Source organism: Perissodus microlepis, chromosome 13 (genome assembly GCF_051167445.1).
Source record: "Perissodus microlepis isolate ML-2025 ecotype Zambia chromosome 13, ASM5116744v1, whole genome shotgun sequence".
NCBI lineage: Eukaryota > Metazoa > Chordata > Actinopteri > Cichliformes > Cichlidae > Perissodus > Perissodus microlepis.
Window position 1 is genome coordinate 812,298 of NC_140473.1, and position 23,843 is coordinate 836,140.

General features: G+C 40.5%; 1 protein-coding gene across 3 annotated transcripts in view; it reads left to right on the top strand.

The window, feature by feature from the left end:
• piezo1 (piezo type mechanosensitive ion channel component 1 (Er blood group)) overlaps positions 1 to 21,868 on the top strand; it is an 84,454-nt gene extending 62,586 nt beyond the window's left edge. For 2 of the 3 annotated variants that reach the window (XM_084948959.1, XM_084948958.1), the window contains exons 41-54: positions 1,690 to 1,825; positions 1,968 to 2,115; positions 2,747 to 2,899; positions 7,162 to 7,223; positions 10,785 to 10,943; positions 11,951 to 12,098; positions 12,450 to 12,638; positions 13,530 to 13,622; positions 14,000 to 14,169; positions 15,148 to 15,270; positions 15,377 to 15,456; positions 17,508 to 17,679; positions 18,774 to 18,915; positions 19,107 to 21,868. In XM_084948959.1, coding sequence (XP_084805085.1) covers positions 1,690 to 1,825; positions 1,968 to 2,115; positions 2,747 to 2,899; positions 7,162 to 7,223; positions 10,785 to 10,943; positions 11,951 to 12,098; positions 12,450 to 12,638; positions 13,530 to 13,622; positions 14,000 to 14,169; positions 15,148 to 15,270; positions 15,377 to 15,456; positions 17,508 to 17,679; positions 18,774 to 18,915; positions 19,107 to 19,235 — 1,904 coding nt within the window. In that variant the 3' untranslated portion in view covers positions 19,236 to 21,868. The remainder of the gene's footprint in view (positions 1 to 1,689; positions 1,826 to 1,967; positions 2,116 to 2,746; positions 2,900 to 7,161; positions 7,224 to 10,784; positions 10,944 to 11,950; positions 12,099 to 12,449; positions 12,639 to 13,529; positions 13,623 to 13,999; positions 14,170 to 15,147; positions 15,271 to 15,376; positions 15,457 to 17,507; positions 17,680 to 18,773; positions 18,916 to 19,106) is intronic. The other variant, XM_084948957.1, reaches the window with a different exon arrangement.
• Positions 21,869 to 23,843: the final 1,975 nt, after the last annotated feature.

Below are 23,843 nucleotides of genomic sequence, written 5' to 3' on the forward strand. Positions count from 1 at the left end.
AGCACTTCTGTTAAATTATTGCAGAGTCTCCACATTGTAATTTAACAAAATATCACTGAACTATTGGCACTGTCTCGAGCTTTCAGAATAATAAATAAACACTTCTGTTTGGAATAAAATAAATACAAATTAGGTTTGAGAATAAGATAAACTTTTAAATTATTGTGAGTGTCCATAATGTAAACAAACAAACAAAATAACGAAAGTATTCGGCATTGACGAACAAACTCCTCATCTGCCCGTGGATCATCAGTCCACTGTGCCATTAAACCAAGGACTGACATCGCGCACACACTGCTTGTCTTTACCTCTTCAGAAAGTTTTGGCACCATTATCTCCCTGATTTTCCACGACCGACAGTGGCTGGTCATCCAGAGCGATAAAATGAGTCAGAGCCTCTGTTATTTTAACTGTCCGTGGATTTTCTCTTGACATTTTTCATCGCTTTTCCAAAACCTGAGTTAAAGTTGGCTGTTCCGGTCCACACTGCTGACATTTTGTTTAGCCTAGCTACAGCAGCCTCCAGTTTCTCTTTTTTATCTGGAGCCGCCAGTCTCACTCGCCTAACCCTGTGCCTGTTTAGCGCGGGATGTCCCCCTAGTGGCCAATCTAAAAAACTACAACAGAAATGACAAGCCACCCTCTGATTAATGAAATAAGTTAGTATCGGTTCATGGTATCGCTTAACTTTTACGAGTATGAGTACACACACACTTTACAGTATCGGCCCCGATACCCGATGCCAGTATCGGTATCGGTGCATCCCTACTTCAAAGTAAAACTAAAGCAACCCAACGTTTGAAGAATTACAGTCCGTTGTGACTTTAATGACCTCATTAAAGTCATAAGTAAATTTAATATTTGGATTGAAATGAAATTAAGCAGAATGAGACTAAAGACCGTTTTTTCCACCTTAGTCATCCCAGTGTGTGTTTCCTCCTGTTTTACCTCTTTTATTTTACATCTCTTATGCTTAAATGTATTAAACTTAGCTTTGATTCAGTTCTTTTCTCTCCTTCACTGTCACCTGTCCAAGACACCGATCATTGTGAACCCAGCTGAGTTTCCATTTGAAGTGTTGAATCTAAAACGTCCTCGCTGCCTTAGGCTGTAAAGCAGCCCTAGTGAATCTGAGCCAGAGGAAAAAACGACATTACTGAACTCTGCAGTCTTTGTGGTGGAGTGGTTCGCACTCTGACCTCACAGCAAGAATCTCCTTCAATTCACTGGCCGGTTGGGGTTCCTCTATGTGTAGCTTGCATATTTTCCCAGTGTCTTTGAAGCTTCTCTCCAGGGACTCCAACAAACCAAAGACATGCATATTCTTCTCGTTTGTGATTCTAAAATTGGCTGTAAGTGCAAATGTGAACATGAGTGTGTTTCTCTGTGTCTTAGCGGCCTGTCCACAGTGTACCCAGCCTCTGGCCCCATTACAGCCAGGATAGGTTCCAGCCTTTCTGTAGCCCTGTAGTAGATAAGTGGTACAGAAACAGCCCACCATGGGTGTTCATGGCCACCTAAGCCACTCCCCTCTCCATGTGCTGTGATTTAGGGCTCACTCTGGTTTTTACTGCTGGAATAATGTGTCAAGTGAACAAAAAGACAAATGTTGCATCTTCTAAAATATAATTCCCCCTTTCTGTTGTGCTGATTGTAGTTAAATCTCTCATCTGCTTTCGACTTTTCCAGTGGAGTCCAGTGGAGCTGAGACTGTTGACTCTAGTAAAGAAATGATGACGAAGAATCAAAAAGGCAGGAAGAGAGAAGCAGCCAGTAAGAGAATACGGGATGTGGGACACAAGATAAAACATGTCTTCATTTATGGGTAAGTGAAAGCTGTTCCTGATGATCTCTTAAGAAAATGTATCATTGTACTTCTTGTGTTAATGAAAAAGTAATGTTAAAAAGGTGTAGTGCTTTAGTAAAAGTCGTGTGCAGTGACTTAATGCAAGCTGATTTCTCTGCAGGATTCAGAGTGTTTACAGGCCAGCTCAGGGTTTCTTCAGGGATATTCTGCACTCTGAGTACCGGGCTGCCACCGATGTCTATGCACTCATGTTCCTGACCGACGTCATTGATTTCATCATCATCGTCTTTGGCTTTTGGGCTTTTGGGGTGAGACACAAGCTCGTCATTTTGTGACTAACGGTAATATACAGACATGAAAACGAAAACTACAAAGAGATCAAAAAGATAACATTTTACCTAAATCAAGTGTTTTTGATGCCAGGTCTGTTTTGGAAATGAGACTTTTAACCTCAGTGAGATGTTTACCTGGATAAATAAAAGACAAACCCCAAACATCTGCCACACAGCTGGAACTGAATAGGCCGACTAACTGCTTTTGTTTGCCAGCGCCCTCTGTATGCCTCATTGTTCCTAACGTTGATCTTAACATGTAACAACAGTCTGATCTTTAGTTTGTTGTCATGGTGTCCAAAGGTATGTAAGTAAATTAGCCAGACTGTGTTTTAACAATTTCAGTTGTTATTTGTGGTAAGTATTTATATTTGTCCTTTTTTTGCCTTTATTAATCCAAACCATTTATTTGTAACAATGCTTAAGTTTCATCAAAGAACACCAGACATTGTCAGACTTTTTGTAATCAAACACATTGTTGAAACTGAGTAAAGCTGAATAATAGCACATGTCTTAACTATAAAAGTACATGTCATGTTTGGAAGATAATCTTTAAATCACGTAAAAGAGAAAAGCCTTATTATTACTTTTGTCTTGTTTCCCTCAGAAACACAGTGCAGCAGCTGATATAGCGTCCACGCTGTCAGAAGACCAGGTGCCGGAAGCTTTTCTGGTGATGCTGCTCATCCAGTTCAGCACTATGATCATTGACAGAGCTCTATACCTGCGCAAGGCTGTCACGGGAAAACTCATCTTCCAGGTTCTGTTCACATAATAAAATTCTTATCGTTAATTATTCACATATATTCATAGCTTCACAGGGTGATCCAAAGTTCAGAGGAACAGTCCACAAAAAACAAGAAACTATTTTAATAAAACTGATTTAAATGTGATCTTTCTCCCATTCAGAGTCATCCTCTCTGTAGGGTGCTATTTTTAGTTTACTCCTTAGAAGCTGCCTGTATCCTCCTGTACTAGTGCTTCAGAGTGGCATCATAGAGGAGGGGTGGAGAGCCAGAAAGCCCACAGGGAGGTATGTGGCTATGCTCTCCGTGAGAGTGCTGAAGGACTGTCAGCTGCTGAATGCAGGCGATTGGAGCAGAAATCTTGCTGTAACCTTGAATGAACCGGTGATTAAAAATGAGCAAATCCTAAACTTTGAACTTTATTAGTTGATTATGGTCATTCAACTACATCTTTTACCTTACCTGGATCTGCCTTTATCTGCTCAATCATGATGATATAACCCAAAAAGCTTGTGTAGATTGTGGAAAACTAGTACATCATCACAGTAGGAAAAGATGAACCGACTGACCCAATCAAGGGTAACTGCGGTAACCGTGGCAGGACAAAGGGCATTACTATATCATCGAAGTGTCCAAGCAGGGTGTTAAATGCTTCGTCTCATCTTCATTGATTGTTCTCTTACAACTGCACCACAGAAGGATTTATGACAGGTAACAACTTAAATATCGTGGTCTCCCTTTTCACTTGTATCCCTACAACAAGGCAGCGGAGGCTGTCGTGGCTACAGCAAAAACAGAACTAGCTTTACCCCGATCAGATGTGCCCAGGTTGAACCTTTCAGTGACCACACCCACCCTGGAGAGTTAACCACAGCACATAAACCCTCACACACGCCACAGGAGAACGGATCAGCAGTCAGCACCTGACAGGTCGGTCTCTCCCAGAGGCTGTTATAGTAAAATTCCACGTTAAACCAATTCCCATTAGGGAATGCTGGAAAAAAATGACACGTTTGCTCCTAGTCTTAGTTTCCATGCTTCCAAACGCTTGGAAGTTGTGGACTCTGGGTCGTATACAGCGATCCAGCTCTCATGACCCAAAACAATAATTCAAGGTAGGTTTGAAATAGAACTTTGTCTTTGCTCTCTGTGCAGATTTGAGTCGGAAATGAAAAGTGCACAGTGGTCAGAACAGTCAGGGAGTGATCAGCAGGTCAATTCAATTCAATTCAATTCAATTTTATTTATATAGCGCCAAATCACAACAAAAGTCGCCTCAAGGCGCTTCATAGATACAGAGAAAAACCCAACAATCATATGACCCCCTATGAGCAAGCACTTTGGCGACAGTGGGAAAGAAAAACTCCCTTTTAACAGGAAGAAACCTCCGGCAGAACCAGGCTCAGGGAGGGGCGGGGCCATCTGCTGTGATTGGTTGGGGTGAGAGAAGGAAGACAGGATAAAGACATGCTGTGGAAGAGAGACAGAGGTTAATAACAGATATGATTCAATGCAGAGAGGTCTATTAATACATAGTGAGTGAGAAAGGTGACTGGAAAGGAAAAACTCAATGCATCATGGGAATCCCCGGCAGCCTACGTCTATTGCAGCATAACTAAGGGAGGATTCAGGGTCACCTGGTCCAGCCCTAACTATATGCTTTAGCAAAAAGGAAAGTTTGAAGCCTAATCTTAAAAGTAGAGATAGTGTCTGTCTCCCGAATCCAAACTGGAAGCTGGTTCCACAGAAGAGGGGCCTGAAAACTGAAGGCTCTGCCTCCCATTCTACTTTTAAATACTCTAGGAACAACAAGTAGGCCTGCAGAGCGAGAGCGAAGTGCTCTGATAGGGTGATATGGTACTACAAGGTCATTAAGATAAGATGGGGCCTGATTATTTAAGACCTTGTATGTGAGGAGCAGGATTTTGAATTCAATTCTGGATTTAACAGGAAGCCAATGAAGGGAAGCCAAAACAGGAGAAATATGCTCTCTCCTTCTAGTCCCTGTCAGGACTCTTGCTGCAGCATTTTGGATTAGCTGAAGGCTTTTCAGGGAGTTTTTAGGACATCCTGATAATAATGAATTACAGTCGTCCAGCCTGGAAGTAATAAATGCATGAACTAGTTTTTCAGCGTCACTCTGAATCTGGTTAGATACCATATTTCTAAGATTTTCAGGGCCAAGTACAATAACCTCAGTTTTATCTGAATTAAGAAGCAGAAAGTTAGCGGCCATCCAGGTCTTTATGTCTTTAAGACATTCCTGCAGTTTAACTCATTGGTGTGTGTTATCTGGCTTCATGGACAGATAGAGCTGGGTGTCATCTGCATAGCAGTGAAAATGTATGCTATGTCTTCTAATGATGCTGCCTAAGGGAAGCATGTATAATGTAAACAGAATTGGTCCTAGCACTGAACCCTGTGGAACTCCATAATTAACCTCAGTGTGTGAAGAGGACTCTCCATTTACATGCACAAATTGGAGTCTATTAGATAGATATGATACAAACCACTGCAGTGCAGTACCTGTAATACCTACAGCATGTTCTAATCGCTCTAATAGGATATTATGGTCGACAGTATCGAACGCTGCACTGAGGTCTAGCAGGACAAGCACAGAGATGAGTCCACTGTCAGAGGCCATAAGAAGATCATTTGTAACCTTCACTAAAGCTGTTTCTGTGCTGTGATGAGCTCTGAAACCTGACTGAAACTCTTCAAATAAACCATTCCTCTGCAGATGATCTGTTAGCTGTTTGACAACTACTCTTTCAAGGATGTTTGATATGAAAGGAAGGTTGGAGATTGGCCTATAATTAGCTAAGACTGCTGGGTCTAGAGATGGCTTTTTGAGTAAAGGTTTAACTACAGCCAGCTTGAAGGCCTGTGGTACATAGCCGATTATTAGAGATAGGTTGATCATATTTAAGATCGAAGAATTAATTAATGGCAGGACTTCTTTGAGCAGTTTTGTAGGAATGGGGTCTAAAAGACACGTTGATGGTTTGGAGGAAGTAATTATTGAAGTTAACTCAGAAAGATCAATTGGAGAAAAAGAGTCTAACTTAACATCAATGGTACTAAGAGTAGCTGTAGATAATATTACATCTGTGGGATGATTACTGGTATTTTTTTCTCTAATGATAAAAATTTTATTTGTGAAGAAGTTCATGAAGTCATTACTAGTTAACGTTAAAGGGATGGTTGGCTCAACAGAGCTCTGACTCTTTGTCAGCCTGGCTACAGTGCTGAAGAGAAACCTGGGGTTGTTCTTATTTTCTTCAATCAGTGATGAATAGTAAGATGTTCTGGCTTTGCGGAGGGCTTTCTTATAAAGCAGCAAACTTTTTCTCCAGGCTAAATGATGATCCTCTAAATTTGTGACACGCCATTTCCTCTCCAGCTTACGAGTCATCTGCTTTAGGGTACGTGTTTGAGAATTATACCACGGAGTCAGGTACTTCTGATTAGAGACCTTAGTTTTCACTGGAGCTACAGTATCCAGAGTCGTACGTAGTGAGGAGGTGAAATTATTAACAAGATAATCAACCTCTGTTGGAGTAGCGTTCAGATAGCTGCTCTGCTCTGTGTTGGTACAGGGCATTGAAGATGATAACAGTGGGTGGATTATATTCTTAAACTTAGTTACAGCACTTTCAGAAAGACATCTACTGTGATAAAGTCTACTCTCCACTGCTGTGTAATCAATTATTGTGAATGTAAATGTTATCAGGAAATGATCAGACAGGAGAGGGTTTTCAGGAAACACTGTTAAATGTTCAGTTTCTATGCCATATGTTAACACAAGATCTAGAGTGTGATTAAAGTGGTGGGTGGGTTCTTTTACAGTCAGTATCTACCTGGATGTGCACGAGAAGCTGATCTTGAATGGGAGATTAGACAATTTTACAGTTGGGTATGATTTTCAGTTTTTGTGTGCTAATTCCTTGAACTTGATTGTGTCATATATTTTCTGTCTGGTCTCATGTTTGTTGAAAGACTCTTTTACATAAAAATGGCTTGATTTGAATCTTTTTTCTTCCTAAAATGTTGAATCTTTTAAATCCTAAAATCAGTCGTAGGTTGAGTTAGAAATGATTTTTTGTTCTTATGTCATTTAGTGGTTCTGTAATATTTGTTAGGATGACATCTGTGGAGCCACTCATTGCTCCTCGTTTGTAGAACATCTCTACTGTTGTGTTTTTCACAATTCTAACTATTTTATATTATTTTAATGAAATTTCTTGTTTTGCTATCCTATTGTTTTTCTCTCCAGGTGATCCTTGTTTTTGGGATTCATCTTTGGATGTTCTTTATCCTGCCCGCTGTCACTGAAAGGTGATGTCAGCTTACGTCTTGCATTTACTGTATTATTTGTGATCAATTATGACATCGATAATGATCTGAGTCCCAGTTTTGAAGGATTGATTCTCTATATAAAATAGTAAAAATGTAAGCAATAAGTATATGTCAACAAAAGTTTAACTTCAATTTTTTAACAAGAAAACATTTTGTCCTCTTTGATATATTAACACCTATATTCATTTATATTTAACTATATAATATGCATATATCTTTTGTCAATGATTCAGATGTTTGTAATATTCTTTAGTAGAAGTAGGAAGTATCCTCTTGCCTGCTTTAACAAAAACAACTCCTTGGAGGAGTAATGGATAATTGTTGACCAGCCTCTAACAAGTGCATACTTTAATTAGGTGCACCTGTTGAACTGTTTATTAACACAAATATATAATCAGCCATTTCCACGCACAAGCTGCAACTACATGCATTCAGGTATGTAGACATGGTGAAGATGATCTGCTGAATCTTAGGAAGTTGCTTCTGTTCATCTGGACTGTTTTCAGTGACAGTTTGAGTCTCGACTGCCTTCGAGGTTCTCCAACCTTATAAACTGTACATTTGCACAATGACCCAAACTGACTAACAACAGGCCGCGAGGTCAGGTTTTATGGTCGTTAGTATGTAAATTGTAATATTCACAGAGAGTTGGGGAACGGCTGCCTTATAAGATGGTGACAGTTGTACCCTCCTTCATTCAGAGAGGATCTTTCTCTGTTTACATAAATGGCCTCCTTGACTTGATTAATATACCCAGACATAACCATCCCCCATTTTGATCTTCAAAGCAAACATCTACCAGTCAGGGATCAAATTACTGACTGCTGCACTCTGCATGTCAGTGTGTCCTCGGTACAAAACCCCGAGTTGTCCCAATGCATCCATGGAAGTGTGAGGTGTGTGTGCAAAAGTTAGAGGTGCTTAGGCCTAGAAGCACTACAAGCCTTATGTGGGAATAAGGTTTGCAGTGAAAAGTGCTTTGAGTGTTCAGTTTGAGTGGAGGAGCTCTATAGAAGAACCATTTACTGCTTCAAGCTCATGGGAAGCTAGCAGCAATGCAAAAAGGCGATTGTTACAACCAAGGAATACTGCAGAGCATCTCTGAATACGCAACATGTTGAACCTTGAAGCAGGCAGCTGCAGCCACATGGACGCCTCCTGTCAGCCAAGAACAAGAAACTGAGGCCAGAGTTTACGTGGGCTCATCCAGGGAAGACTGGATAAACGACCCACCTGTCTGCCAGCCAGCAGATTCAAACCCAGACTCTCTGCTCTGAGGTTACCACCCTGCAGTGGGAAACATCTAAAGACTTTTTAATGGGAAATATAAGTTATGTTTCTAAAACTAAAAAGTGCTACAAAAGAGACAAAGTATTAAAAAAAGAGCCTCAAAGAAAATTATTGGAAGAAATAGGAAGTGAGATATGGAATCTGAAACAGTGACACCAGATGGTTTTCCAGTTGATTTATACAAGAAATTCAGAACAACTTAGAAAATAAGATCTAAGAAAGCAGCTATCCACGTGTTTGGTCGGGGTTACTTATTTCTGACAGCGGTCAGACGGGTACAGTCACAGAGGCTGCAGGTGAAAGCCTGAGTAGTAGTTGGGGTCATGTTGTTGGACTGTTCCCCGCTATTCTCTTTGTCTTTAAGATTTGTGGAGTGAGTGACTTTAAAGGTGTACAAACTTGTGTATCCCTTTGCTTTACTGTGTGTCATGGCACAGGTGAAGAGCTGGGCCTGGTTGCAGTTCATTTGGACTCAGGCACAATTCACAGCACCGAAGCCTGGCAGTTAAGGATTGCTGCCTACATTAACATTTCTGTTTTAAGTAATTAACAAACCAATAGCGTTAGGCATGTACAGTGTGTCACTGCTTAAAAAATTGAAGACATGAAATCATTGTCTTCTGCAAGCACATTTTTCAGAGACGAATGAAAGAAAGCAAGCGCATGTGAGAGGAGTTAACATGCTTAAACTAGCTGATGCACACTGTCAGAGCAGGCTAGTGAGAGAAAAGGGAAGGGGGACAGCTGGGCACGCTGAGAGTTCATTACATGGAATAAGGCAGCAGTCTTTCATTCTGCTCCCAGTGTAGCTGGGTCTTTCGTAGCATTGGAGGCCTGCTCTGCACCAAATCCTCAAAATGACTCTCAGATTCTCTCCATGGATGGAGCACGGACAGCACTGGAAATGCTCCAGGACTCTCACACAGAGCAAACAGACCCCCAAGTATATGTGTTTGTGTTAGACAATTTGGTGCATATTGCTAATGCTGAGGTCGCCCAAATACAAAAGAACTGTGTAAAAGTTTCAGGTTTGGCATCAGGGATGTTAGGGACAAATATAAAGGCAACATTCACAACTTAGAGTAATAATTCAAAGTTGTGGCTGGCGGGACACACACTGCAAGATTGGATCCAATACGCATAGTGTGTTAGTAATGGTGTTCATGACTGTAGTCCCAACTGGCTTCAGATCATCAGCAAGCTTCTCCTGTAATCAGACTCATTCCTTCAGCCAAGATCTGGCATGAAGCTCCAGACTGAGGCAATTGATGCTCATTTTATAATTCTTCTATTTCTGATCAGTCACACACATCGAATGGACCGGTGCTTATAGAGTGCTTTTCTACTCTGCCTGAGAACTCAAAGCACTTTATACATACAGCCTCATTCACATGAGCGCTTGTTTCCATGCTTAAGTGCTTCCTATGTAAAATTCACACTCCAATATCTGCAACAGAGAGCAACTTGAGGTAAGCATATTCTCAAGGATATTTGGCATGCAGATCAGGGAAATATAATATCTCCTGGCTGTCGGTACTGGAAGTGTAACCAGAGATTTCAGTAAAATGGGTCATGACTAAACAGAACCTGAACACCTTGACATAAAGAGTGAATTGTCAGTTGGATATTTTTTAATAGCCTTTTTGTCTAAATTGTGTTTTTTAAGATTTTGAATTACTAGGATTTGTTGTTATTTGTCCTTTGACTCTTGGTTTTGGGGATTGTTAAATTAGAATTATTGTTATGTAAGTCTCACAATGATATGGAAAAAAATTCCCATAAAATTTCCCCCCAAAATGCAAGATGTTTCTTTTTTGCATGCTTCTTTAAATCAAATTCAAATCATGGTTAACGTTGTGTTTCTGCTTTTTGAGTCATTGTTGGGGGAGCACTGATATAATGCAGACTATGTAGTTTCATCAATAGCTGCGAGGTGCCCTGTCCCTGAGCTCACAGCAACCCAAGACCATAACATTGTTACTGTTTCACAGGTGCTTTTACGTCTCCTGACAAAGGCATCTTTTGTCAGCAACTGTTATTACAGCAGACCTACTTTGTCTGAGCCGCCTGTCCAGACTACAATATTCCTCTGGTACTTTGGCAATGAATGTCAAATTTGTGCAGTCACTCTCTGAAGTCAACAATTTTCATTATTTTCCACTTTGCAAACTGTTTTCCTGACTGTATAAACTGGTTTATGAGCTAAGTGTTATGTTTGAGCGTTATGTTCTTTCTCTCGTCTTGTCTTAGGATGTTCAACCAAAACTTTGTGGCACAGCTCTGGTACTTTGTCAAGTGCATTTACTTTGGCTTATCAGCTTATCAGATCCGCTGTGGGTACCCCACTCGTATCCTTGGCAACTTCCTTACCAAGAAATACAACCACCTCAATCTGTTTCTCTTCCAAGGGTACGTACACAAAGAAAGTCTGAGGTTCTCTGTGTTTGTCTTTGCTCTCTCCATGCAGCGTATTGCAGATATCTGTAGGTTCTTAGTCACTCTTGGTAGTTTCGAGTGCTTTCAAAGAAAGCTTGTGGACTTATTTTCCATTTGTGAAGATGTTTCCCTTCTTGACCAAGAGCTTCTTCAGTTCTAAAACATCTGACAGAAACTCCCAGTTATTTGAGTCCACTATTAATCATGTGAGTCGTCACTGGAGTGTCATTACCGTCACTGGCCAACCTCAACCCACCATCATGTCACCTATTTAAGTGAACAGGTGTGAGTGGGGACCATAACAGGGAGACACTACACTACAGCTAGAGACAGCTAGGATAAGTTACTGAAAAGCATATGAGATAGAGACCTGACCAAACCAGAAAAGCTTCCTGTCCAAATGGCTCAAATTTTGCCACATCTCCACTATAGCTGCCCATAGTGGACGTCATCACAGACACAGCAACAAGAATGAATGCCTTACACAGCCAAAAGCAGAACAGCTGCACCTGAAGGTTGCAGCGGCCTTATCCATCCAACCGCACCATTCAGGAAAAGCAAACTATCACGTCCCTGAGTACAGGTCAAAGTGTTACCGTACTACCCAAAGGGAAGGGGCATTTCCCCTTGACCCACTGTTGTTTCAAGCTCAACTGTCAGATTAAAATCACCACACTTCTCAGTGACAAGAGAAGATGATGCCCCGCAAGCAGCGACAGGAAGAAAATCTTTACTTGCCTACAACAATTAACCCTACGTACCCAAGGGAAGCTACAGCCAACATATGTGGACTTCAAAAAGAAGGAGGCCCGTCCCTCTTGAGTGAGAAGCATAACCTCTTCATAAGTCCAGCTTAACATTATTAGTCTTCTTGCAAAGGAAAGACACACCATCTACTTCATGTATGTTTGAGATCAAGTGTGATATATGTATGTGAAATGGGTCAGGAGTCAAAACTGACTGCGTGTGTGTGTTTGTAGGTTTCGCCTGGTGCCGTTCTTGGTGGAGCTCCGAGCAGTGATGGATTGGGTTTGGACCGATACCACATTGTCTCTGTCAAACTGGATGTGTGTGGAGGATATTTATGCCAACATTTTCATCATTAAATGCAGCCGTGAGACAGAAAAGGTATGAAAGATACGAGTGCAACAAAATCAAAGTTCATTAAAAGAATGCTGACGAATGAGTCTTTTTTATATTAAACATGATTTAGTGCTATTGTGTTTCAGAGTATTCTTATCTGAACCTCCTTGGCGTTTCTGAGCTTACTGGATGGCTCCTCATAAGCAGTTTGGCTTAGAAGTCATTCCAGAGGCATTGTGGGACCAGCAATGCAGCTCTGAGAGCTGCCACTTTTTTGTCCCTTTTTTCTGACTTGTGGTTAATGAGATCAGGAGGACAATAAGTTGTATTTTTAAGAAGTAAGTTAAGAAAATCTGAAACTATTTTTTTTAGTAAAAACAATCTCTTTGCCCTCAGAAATACCCACAGCCTAAAGGGCAGAAGAAAAAGAAGATAGTGAAATATGGCATGGGTGGACTTATTATCTTCTTCTTGATCTGCATCATCTGGTTTCCCCTTCTCTTCATTTCATTGGTCCGATCTGTCGTGGGTGTGGTCAACCATCCCATTGACGTCACAGTAACTGTCAAGCTGGGTGGATATGAGGTAACACAATCTTCAATATTGTTTCTTGGGTATTGATAAAATTGCTCCAAATTAAGTTGATGTTAATAAATGATTCATTTAATTTATTGTTATTACTTTCTGTCAAACACATACATACATACACATACATACATACATACACATACATACATACACATACATACATACACATACATACATACACATACATACATACACATACATACATACACATACATACATACACATACATACACATACATACATACACATACATACACATACATACATACACATACATACATACACATACATACACATACATACATACACATACGCAGACAGCATACAGGGATGATTTCATGCATTTGCTTGGTCTTGTTGAGAATAATTAACAGACAACAGAAAGCAGAAAACTAAGAACATAAACTGCTATTTGGCACATTTTAAGACTGTACTGATTGTGATGAGGGATTAACGTGGAGTTTGGAAGGTAGCCAACCCCGAATGAAACGCCTCTCTGGATCACTTTAAGCCCTGGATATGGTTACAAGATAGGGAACCTCTAACCAGTCACAGTGGCTGATGGTTTTTCCTTCCCAGTGTCACAAAGTGCTTGCTCCCACGGGGCTGTCTGGCTGCTGTAGGGTCCTTACCTTTTCATCCTCCTTCCCTTTTTAATATTAAGCGTGTTGACTGTTGTTGTGATTTGGTGCTATAGAAGTAAAATTCAATCGAGTTGAATGCCCTCTTTCAACAGTTGTTGTTTTTACCTTGATTTTCCTGAAATGAAAGTATTCACTGATGTAAATGCTGTCATCACCGGTGAACCTTCACATTCTGCACACACGAGGCTCTACTCGGATTCCAAACTGGGAATGATCGGCCCGTGTTTTTCTTCTGTGTTTCTAGCCCCTGTTTACCATGAGTGTGCAGCAGCAGTACATCAAGCCCTTTTCAGAGGATGAATATGACCAACTCGCCAAAGAGTTTGAAGACAATGCTGTGCGTATTGGTTTCAGTTCGGTTTACCTCAATGTACTACAATTACTACAGTGTTACAGCATCTGCATTTCTAGCTGTTCTGTGCTCACATCGATTAATCTCTGCTTGTTCTGTGACACTCAGTGTGAATCTGCAGAGCATGTCCTGTTTCACTGTGTAATCACACGCCTGTGTTGTGTTAAGAGCATGAATTGTAAATAATTTAATTTCACATCCAGCATTTAATACCACTAAATACCGGGTAGACAGACCAACCGTAACGTTTATGCTCTGTCTGCTCCATCCCCGGCTCACTGTTTAGTCTAAAACTTGGATAATTTTGTTGTTTTTGTTTTGGTTGATTTTTCATTAAAACTTTTTTCTTCCTTTGCGTGTAGGTCGCCATGCAGTTCATCATTCTCTACAGTTATGAGGACATTGTGACAGCCATGATTGAGGGTAGTTCTGGATCTGTTTGGAGGATCAGTCCCCCGAGCAGGCAGGAAGTCATTAAAGAGTTACTCGGTCCTGTTGACCTCACACTTCGCCTGTCCTGGAATTTTCAGAGGTAAAACAATATCAAACGATATTCTTCATCTAAGCAACATTAGAGTGCATGTTTGTTAGAGAGGTACAACAGTTATTGTCTACAGCAGGGGTCCCCAATCCCAGTCCACGAGGGCCGGTGTCCTGCAGGTTTTAGATCTCACCCTGGGTCAACACACCTGAATCACATGATTAGTTCATTACCAGGCCTCTGGAGAACTGAAGACATGTTGAGAAGGTAATTTATCCATTTAAATCAGCTGTGATGGATCAAGGACACATCTAAAACCTGCAGGGACACCGGCCCTCGTGGACTGGGATTGGGGACCCCTGGTCTACAGCCATCTCTAAACAGTGAGGCTCATTTCAGCCGGCGGTGGTGGAGATTTTGTTGATAGGAAAACGCACACAAACACTATCAGTCATGGATTGGCCTGCAGTGTGGGATCATCTCTGCACATCTGTGATAAGCTGTTGATTTCATATTTGATCTACATTCCTGTTCTCACCTACAGTCCTGTAGTAACTGAAAGAACAACAGTGTGGATACAAGCAACAGATACAAGCTTTTTATAGAGGCTGACAGGGCTCAGTCATCAGTGTTACTGGTCCTCCTGTGGAGGTGGTTCAGGCATCTGACTAGGATGCCTCCTAGGTGAGGTGTTTAGGACACGCCCTACAAAGAGGAAACCTGGGGCAGACCTGAGGCCAGCCAAGATGTGTAATATCCACCCGATGGGTGGGTGAATCTGATCCTGACAAGTTTATCGTTGTCTGATAGACACTCACTTTTTTACAACACCACCTGCTGATGGCAAGTGGAGTAGATCTAGCTTTTATAAACAAAGTAATTCATAAAATAAATAATAAAAATGGATTACAATGAAAGTATTCTATCAGATAAATGTGAAACATGTTGTGAACATAAAGTCTCTCAGACTTTTTGAGCTCTGCTGACGTGTCACTGAGGCTGTAAATGTTCTGCTTTCCTTTCTCTCAGGGACCTGGGTAAGGGTGGAACAGTGGAACATGCCTTTGATAAGCATTCTATCGACCTGGAGCCTGGGAACCCAGTCAGAGCAGACTTGGCTTCATTGCTGGTTGGCAACCGCACTGAGCCAGTGTAGGTTTTCTCTCTGGAGGGATGTTTATGTTAATAAAAGTGTTTACATTAATGAAAAAAATGAATAGTGCTTCTTTTAACAGGTGCTGTCTTGTATTTTTTCCAGGCTTGTTCCCAGTATGTTTCCTAAGTACATCCGTGCCCCCAATGGAGCTGAGGCCAAGCCAGTCGGTCAGCTGCACGAAGGTTTACAGATTTTATATTATAATGAATACGTTAGTGAACAATTATTTATTATGAAAATTTCCACAATCAAATTATTACTATATAGTACTAATATATACGTATGATACAGCATAGTTTGAACAAGAAGCACAAAGTCACTCGCCTAACAAGTAGAACAGAGAAGAATCCTTTAATTGTCCCACAAGGGGAAATTTGGTGGTGGGAGCTGCTGATACTGGCTGCCAGCTCGGAGCAGCACCGCAAGTAGATGCACTCAAATGGGATACTGAGTGTATGTAAGAAAAAATATCTAGTGTATATGAAATAGTTAAAGAAAGGAACAACTGGAGCTGAAAAAATCTATAAGATTAATTGACATGAATAATAAAAAAAACTGCAAAACAGGTTACAACATTAGATTTTTACATTAAAATAAAAATAATAAGAAAAACGCATTGGAAGTATTAATATTATTGTCAATAAAATAAATTAAAAGGATGAAATATCCAAATAACTCCCAAATACCAAACACAATGATCAGTGACAACTTACTGTGAAAGATTTGAATGGTTTTGTTCTTAATGGCCAACAAAACTGCAAAAACTTGACATCTTTGTGTAACTACAAATAAACTCCATATTTATAAAGGCAACAGATGAAGATGAAATTATTGCTATAGTGACATCATTTAAGTTTAAGAGATCAATGGGTTATGATGGCTTTGATATGGATTTAGTCAAAGACATCACTGGATATAAGGTGAAAACATTTACCTGCACTGCAGTTTGTCATTGCAAATGGTTTATTCCCTGGAAAGGTGAAAATTTCAAAGGTTGTGCTGATATATAACGCTGGAGATAAACATCTGCAGTCCTCTAAGATACTGGAACAAATATTTTGCAATAGTTTGCATCACAAAAAACAATGTTTTGTATGCAACACTGTGGCTTTAGAACCAACATAACCACAGCACATGATCTAAATATGTTTGTAGATACACTCCTGTCAAAAACAAAGAATGTGCTGTGGGAGTATTCTTACAGCTTAAAAAAGCATTTGATGCAGATACAGAAAACCCGTACTTAACAAACTACACACATACGGGCTTGGAGGAGTCACATTAATGACATCTCTCCAATTTCAAAGACATTGAAAGTAATATTGCTTATTGTGTTGTGGAAGTATCTGAATGAAGTAGAAAATGCAATAAGCTGAAGACCAGGTTTTAAACTATAACGCTATAAGATAATATAATAACAATGAATCTGAGTAAAACAAAATTCGTAATATTTCGGGATCATACAGATTCTACTACTAGAAAACAATGAAAGACACCGTAGAAAATCTATAATCAAATCTGTTGGTCATGATGCATCACAAACTGCTCCGATGTCCCACAGTAATCGTATTAAAGCCAAAATATCAAAGTCTCTTGCAAATTCTTTTTAAAGTCAAAGACTGCAAACATCATATATTCTATATTGTTCAATCATACTTGCTTGCATGACCTTCTGTGTGATATCTGGGGAAATGCTTATAAAACACAAATCCAGTATGCGCTCAACATGCATAAACAAACCATCAAATACACTTTTTATTAAAAGAAATACTCCTAAACTTAAAGACTTGGTCGACCTTGGAGCTGCACAAATAATGTATAAAGCAGCAAACAAATATTTTCCCCACAACATGCAGGACGTCTAATGCCGACTCATCGTGACCTGAGCCAGTGGTTAGTAAGAACTAATGTAAAATATCACAGCATTACAGTCACAGGAGTGAGTATGTGGAACAAAGATCCTTTGATAAATCATCACAACAGTTCAGTAAAAAACTGCAAATCCCTCACAGAGTTGTAGGAAATCTACATCTGTGGGTCACAGGCTTTCCATCCATGCTCCAACTCAAAATCCCCCAAAGTGCAGAGTAGTGTTGGTATTTGGAGTATTTGGAGTATTTGGAGTATACCTCAAACACTAGGCAAAATAAAACAGTCACTGGCTCGATGTCAGCATCCAGATATTTTACTCCTTAACATATGTGATATTGAGAAACAGATTGTTGTCTTATAGGTAATGAAGCTGGATACATGGATATAACCCTGTCACTAAATAGCAGTGGGAACCAGGAGTGGTGGGACATTGCTATTGCGAACTGTGACTCCTCACAGTGTGGTGTACTACCCATGGTCATATTCAGTGACAAAGTCAGTCCTCCCAGCCTGGGCTTTCTGGCAGGATACGGGTAAGAAACACAACTACGAATGTAGGAGTTCTGGGCATCAGTCAGCAAAAACATTCATTCAACTGAAACAGTTCAGTTGAATTTTTTTTATATAGCACTAAATCACAACAATGATTGCCTCAAGATGTTTATATTGTAAGGTAAACCCTACAATAATACAAAGGAAACAGAGCAAACCCCAACAATCATATGAGCAATGAGCAAGCACCTTGGCAACAGTGGGAAGCAAAAACTCCCTTTTAACAGGAAGAAACCTCCAGCAGGAACAGGCTTTAAATGCTTTATGTACTAGAAGTAAGCCTGCAGTGTGAGAGTGTAGTGCTCTAACGAGGTGATACTGTGTGTTGCCTCACAGCGAGCAGGCTCATGGTTTCAGACGCTGGCTGGCATCCCTGTGCAGACTTTGTATGTTCTCCTAATGCTCGTGGGGGTTCCTTGGGGTTCTCTAGCTTTCACAATCCAAAGACATGCACGTGAGGTTAATTAGTGTTTCATAACTGTATGTGGGGCAGACAAAGTCCTTAAAGATGTGACGAAAACAGCACTGTGTGAAAGAATGTTTTAAGGTGTAATCTGAGTTGTCATTAAGACCAAATAATCTCGATGTAACTGTGAGTCTCTTTCAGTTTACTTGCAGTGCTGCTTTACAAAAAAGGTGCATGATCTCTATAGAGCTGTTAAGAAGTTCTAATTGCATTCAGGAAACTAAAATGCTGTTATAAGTTAAAGTTTGGTTTTTTTTACTAGCTGACTTCAGTGTAAACATGTAATAAAAATAAATACATTAAAAAAATTCCCCTCACGCCCCTGCGGGCGGTTTATCCTTCAAGCTCGGGTCCTCTACCAGAGGCCTGGGAGCTTGAGGGTCCTGCGCAGTATCTTAGCTGTTCCCAGGACTGCGCTCTTCTGGACAGAGATCTCCGATGTTGTTCCCGGGATCTGCTGGAGCCACTCGCCTAGCTTGGAGGTCACTGCACCTAGTGCTCCGATTACCACTGTGACCACTGAATGAATGAAGATAGATAGATAGATAGATAGATATGGATAGATATAAATAAAATATAATGTAATGTAATTTTCCCCCTTCTTTTCAGTATCATGGGGCTGTATGTGTCTGTGGTCTTAGTCATTGGGAAGTTTGTCCGTGGCTTCTTCAGTGAGATCTCCCACTCCATCATGTTTGAGGAGCTGCCCTGTGTGGACCGCATTCTCAAGCTCTGCACTGATATCTTCTTGGTAAGTGCGCTGCATGTATAATAACACACATGCATTTAATGTAGACTCACCAATAACAGAGAATAATTAAAGTTAGTATTTCCAAATTGCTAAACGCACACATACACATTGGAACTACAAAAACACACAGTCGTGTCTGGAGCAGCGATTCTTTAAAATCCATGTCGACTAACCACGTCTGTGTGTTTCAGGTGCGTGAGACAGGGGAACTGGAGTTGGAAGAGGAACTTTACTCCAAACTGATCTTTCTCTATCGATCTCCTGAGACTATGATCAAATGGACTCGGGACATTATCAGTCAACACCGAGACGGGCAATGATTGACTGCCTGAGAAATCATGTTTCCTTGGGATAAACTACAGTAAAGCACAAATGCAAAGATGTCCAGGAGACAATGCACAGAAGGGGATTGTTGAGAACACTCCACACTTACCAAGTGGACACCAGCAGACACACAGACCCTAACCCTCCTCTGTGGGACACATGCTGTGGCATATTTGCAGCTCTCTGACAACTTCAGTCAAACCAAGCATACTCAGTACAGAGTGGACAGGAATGAGAGTGGAACTGCAGTTGATGGGATTCATGACATATCTGTTGTGCAAAGCTGGACATCATTTCCCTGGAAGGCAAAATCTGTCATATCATGTTGTGTGCATATGTGTGTGTGCACGTTACACTGTAGGTGGAGTCATTTTGCAGACAGAAGCCAATGATAAGAAGAAGCAGCTGAAGTCTCTATGCTACATCAAAATATGCAAACTATAAATTAGAAGTATACCAAAATACATCTAATGTGTCAGCTGGTCACTATTTGAAGTTAACTAGCTCTTTTTCATTAAATTACCATCATTTACAAAAATGCAAACAGCTTAAAAGGGTTGGAACAAATACACTAAAAGACTGCAAATCCTGAACGATTCATTTGATGAACTGACTGATAAGTTGGACTCATCAGGCCACACCCCCCTGTCCTCATCAGCCCTGGGATTCTGTAACTGATGTTTTTATGTGTACAACCATGCTGTGCATGACGCTGACAAACAGTCTGCCAAATATGAAGTCAGTTCATGTGAACCCCCTGGAATTAACTTGGTGCCAGAATGTCTGTGCAACTAAGCACTAGTACAATACCTGTTTATACATTATGGTGAAATATACATCATAAAACACTAAATTTCCAGGTTAAAAAACTGTCACTATTTATTCTGTTCATGCAAACATTGTTGCCATAGATATCAAACCCGTTGTGACAGGTTTTTGCTGTTCCACACTGTCTTTACAAAACAATCATTTCTTTACTTTCAGGTGGGGAGCGCATATGTTTTCTTTTTGTTTTTAGATATTAAAAGTACCTGTTTCTACAAAAATAGAGTTCTTGGTTTTTACATACCAGCCAATGACAGACCTGGGAAATGGGCTGAATCCGCGATGGTGTCGTTTAAACAGAAAGTTACTTTTCATCATTGAAGAAGGAACATGGATGCTAATATGGATGTTCTATTTTGGGGGGGTTAAAACTTAAGAGCAGTTCAGTCTGAACTCCAACATGTTTGTTATCATAAGTTGTCAGAGATTACTCTTGAGATAAGAAAAATATTGTAAATTCAAGTGTCTAATAGTAGCTGACGACTGAAAGGTTCAGAGCATAGGAAGAAGTCCACCTGTGTGTTCTAAGTGGCCTAAACGATGTCAGGTGAGTTTTCCAAATTCTAATGTTCCACCAACATTCTACAATACACCATTTTATTAAATAAATATTTAATATTTATTCAAGAAACACCAAAAACCCCATGCACAAAGATTCCCCACACTCCCTTTGCCTCTCCCGGAACTTTTAAATGGTGTTTGGACCCCGGGGAAACATCTGCCCAAACATCCTGGAGAGGACACAGGAAAGACAGGTGAGTAATCTCATCTCAACAGCTACTTCTTTGCAGTGCGTTAGACTTTGCACGCACATTTGCATTAGTTCTCCTTCATAGTTGGCCTTATTTGCTCCCAGTAACAATTCTTTCCTCCTCACAGACAACCACCACGTTTCTTGATGAGGAGCAGCCGTGCAGGAGCCGGAACAAAAGGCTACCTGCCAATTATTAAAATACTCAATAAATATTCAATAAATAATTAAACCTCTTGTGTGCAAATGTTACTGATGTGCAAACCTATGGTTAAATCGTTATGCTAAATAAAGTGCTGTACAAATTATAATACAAATAATGATAGTAAGAGAGTCCTCTTCCTTACATGCCTACATGGGTTCACTCAGTCTAAAATCATGCATGTTAGGTTAACTGACCATTCTGAAATGTCCAGATGTGTGAATGTGAAATATTATTTGTGTCCCTTATGGGAAGCAGATGCCAGTAAATTTTATTTACTGAAACACAATTGCTGGCTCTGGTTCTGGGCAAAACAATAGGCGTTAGCAAGGTTTGTCCCCATAAAACACTGCAGAGCTGTTAGAGGCTGTGACCTGTTGGACCTTATTATAACAATATAGCACAGGCATAAGGAGAACACGTAAACATGACAAAGAAACGGCCAAGCCAGCCAGGAAATTAGACCTTCTTGCTGCAAGGGGACAATGCTGATTTTCAACATGGCTGCCCAGCGACCCTCTTTGTTCTGCTTCCCCAAGAACAACTTCAGGTGCCGTGCCAAGGCAGCGTCGAGAGCGGATCCAGTGATTGTTTCAAATAACCGGACTTGTGATGTTTTACTGTAGTGAAAAAGTGAAATGAGTGTGGGTACATTACCGTTTAGTTTGTGGGTTCATGTTCCCACGTGGTACTGGACAAAGACATTTTCCCTAATAAGAGGATAATCACGCGTCTAACCTCGACTCATAGAAACTTTAATGCTCAATATTCTCAACAAGGAAACGGCTCTGTGTTTGCTTCCAGACGTCCTCTAAATATACTGTTTACTCTGATTGTTGCACATCGCCAAAGGTTATGTCTGCTGGAAACAGAAACACAGCTTTCTGAGTCCATCACTCAAAACAATTGTCTATTTTGTCCCCCCTCTTAACTTTAATGTACTTTAATGTACTCACTATGTACTATGTACTCAGAAAGCTGTGAATGGTAGTCCATTGTTAGTCAGTGGAGCTGCAGTCATTATGCAAATGTGCTGTTTATAAGGTTGGAAACCTGCAGTCAGCTGACTGAAGAAGTCTCCTGGATGAGTGACGAAACGTTTCTCCCACTGAAAACGCTACGTCCACATGAACAGAATGAACTTTCGGAGATCCGTTTCAGACATCCTTCACATCTTGGTTTGCATAGAGGCCTTTAGAGGCCACCTGCCTTTAAGGTTCCTCACTTTTGCCACAGGTTTCAGAGCTTTTTGTTGTATTTACTTACCTGAACATGTTCAGACACTACAAACAACTTTAGACCTCCCCGAGACCATGAGTGATGAAAATTCAGAGGTTGTTAACCTTGAAATGAGAGAAACAAGGTTTCTGTTCCAGTTACCAGAGCAACAGACTTCTGATGTTACCTTTTATTTGTTACATTAAAAACAAACAAAGACATTTTCTACACTAAGATGATTAACAGTTATTAGCTGGAACCCTGGCATGACTCAGCATACTCTGCAGTGTCTCCTTAAAAAAAAGGAAACACACACAGTAGAAAAACACAATTTAGATGAGTATCTAAAAGTGATTCCCAAAGAGCTTGTTTTTGGAAAGGCAGGGTATTGTTATATCTTTGGACACAAACCAAAGGTCATCAACTACAACTATTGCACTCAGAAATGTTTAGATCTACAACATACTGGTTTAAAGGTTTTAACTGATCACAACATTCTCGATGCAATAAAAATTGTTTGACATGTATGTTTCTCTTCCACCATCACCAAGTGATCTTACACGACTGTTTCATAGAAGTAATCTGTTACCCCAGTAATGTTTCCAAAACATGTCAAATGGTCTACCTTTCACATCACATTACAGGGTTTAAAAAAATCCCCAAAAAGTTGCAGGCCACAGTGGACACTAACAACTGAAACACCCTCAGAATGGCACAGTTAAAACCTTTAACCCTACAAGGAATGCAGGGATTTGAAGAGTTTCAGTCAGGTTTCAGAGCTCATCACAGCACAGAAACAGCTGTAGTGAAGGTTACAAATGATCTTCTTATGGCCTCTGACAGTGGACTCATCTCTGTGCTTGTCCTGCTAGACCTCAGTGCAGCGTTCGATACTGTCGACCATAATATCCTATTAGAGCGATTAGAACATGCTGTAGGTATTACAGGTACTGTGCTGCAGTGGTTTGTATCATATCTATCTAATAGACTCCAATTTGTGCATGTAAATGGAGAGTCCTCTTCACACACTGAGGTTAATTATGGAGTTCCACAAGGTTCAGTGCTAGGACCAATTGTGTTCACATTAATCATTCTTCCTAGCTTGCTAGCATGCTTTCCAGGCTGGACTACTGTCACTTTTATCTTAAAGAGCTCATCGTACTGTATCATTGCATACAGATGCAGGCTTATCTGTGGGTCCTGGGGTATTTAAAATTAGAATGGGAAACAACCCTTAGCTTAGGTTCTAGGTTCCTCTTCTATTGAATCAAATCCCAGTTTGTGCTTCTATTTCACTTACTGTGTACTGTATACACCACTCTATGTTAATTATTAATCTTTGCCTCTCTTCCACAGCGTGTCGTTGTCCTGCTTACTTCTCACACCCAACCAATCATGGCAGATGGCCCCGCCCCACCCTGAGCCTGGCTCTGCCAAAGGTTTCTTCCTGTTTAAAGGGAGTTTCTCCTTTCCACCGTCGCCAAAGTGCTTGCTCAAAGTGGAAAATGTGATTGTTGGGTTTTCTCTGTATTATTGTTGGGTCTTTACCTTACAATATAAAGTGCCCTGAGGCAACTGTTGTGTGTGAAGAAAAACAAAAACTGAAAG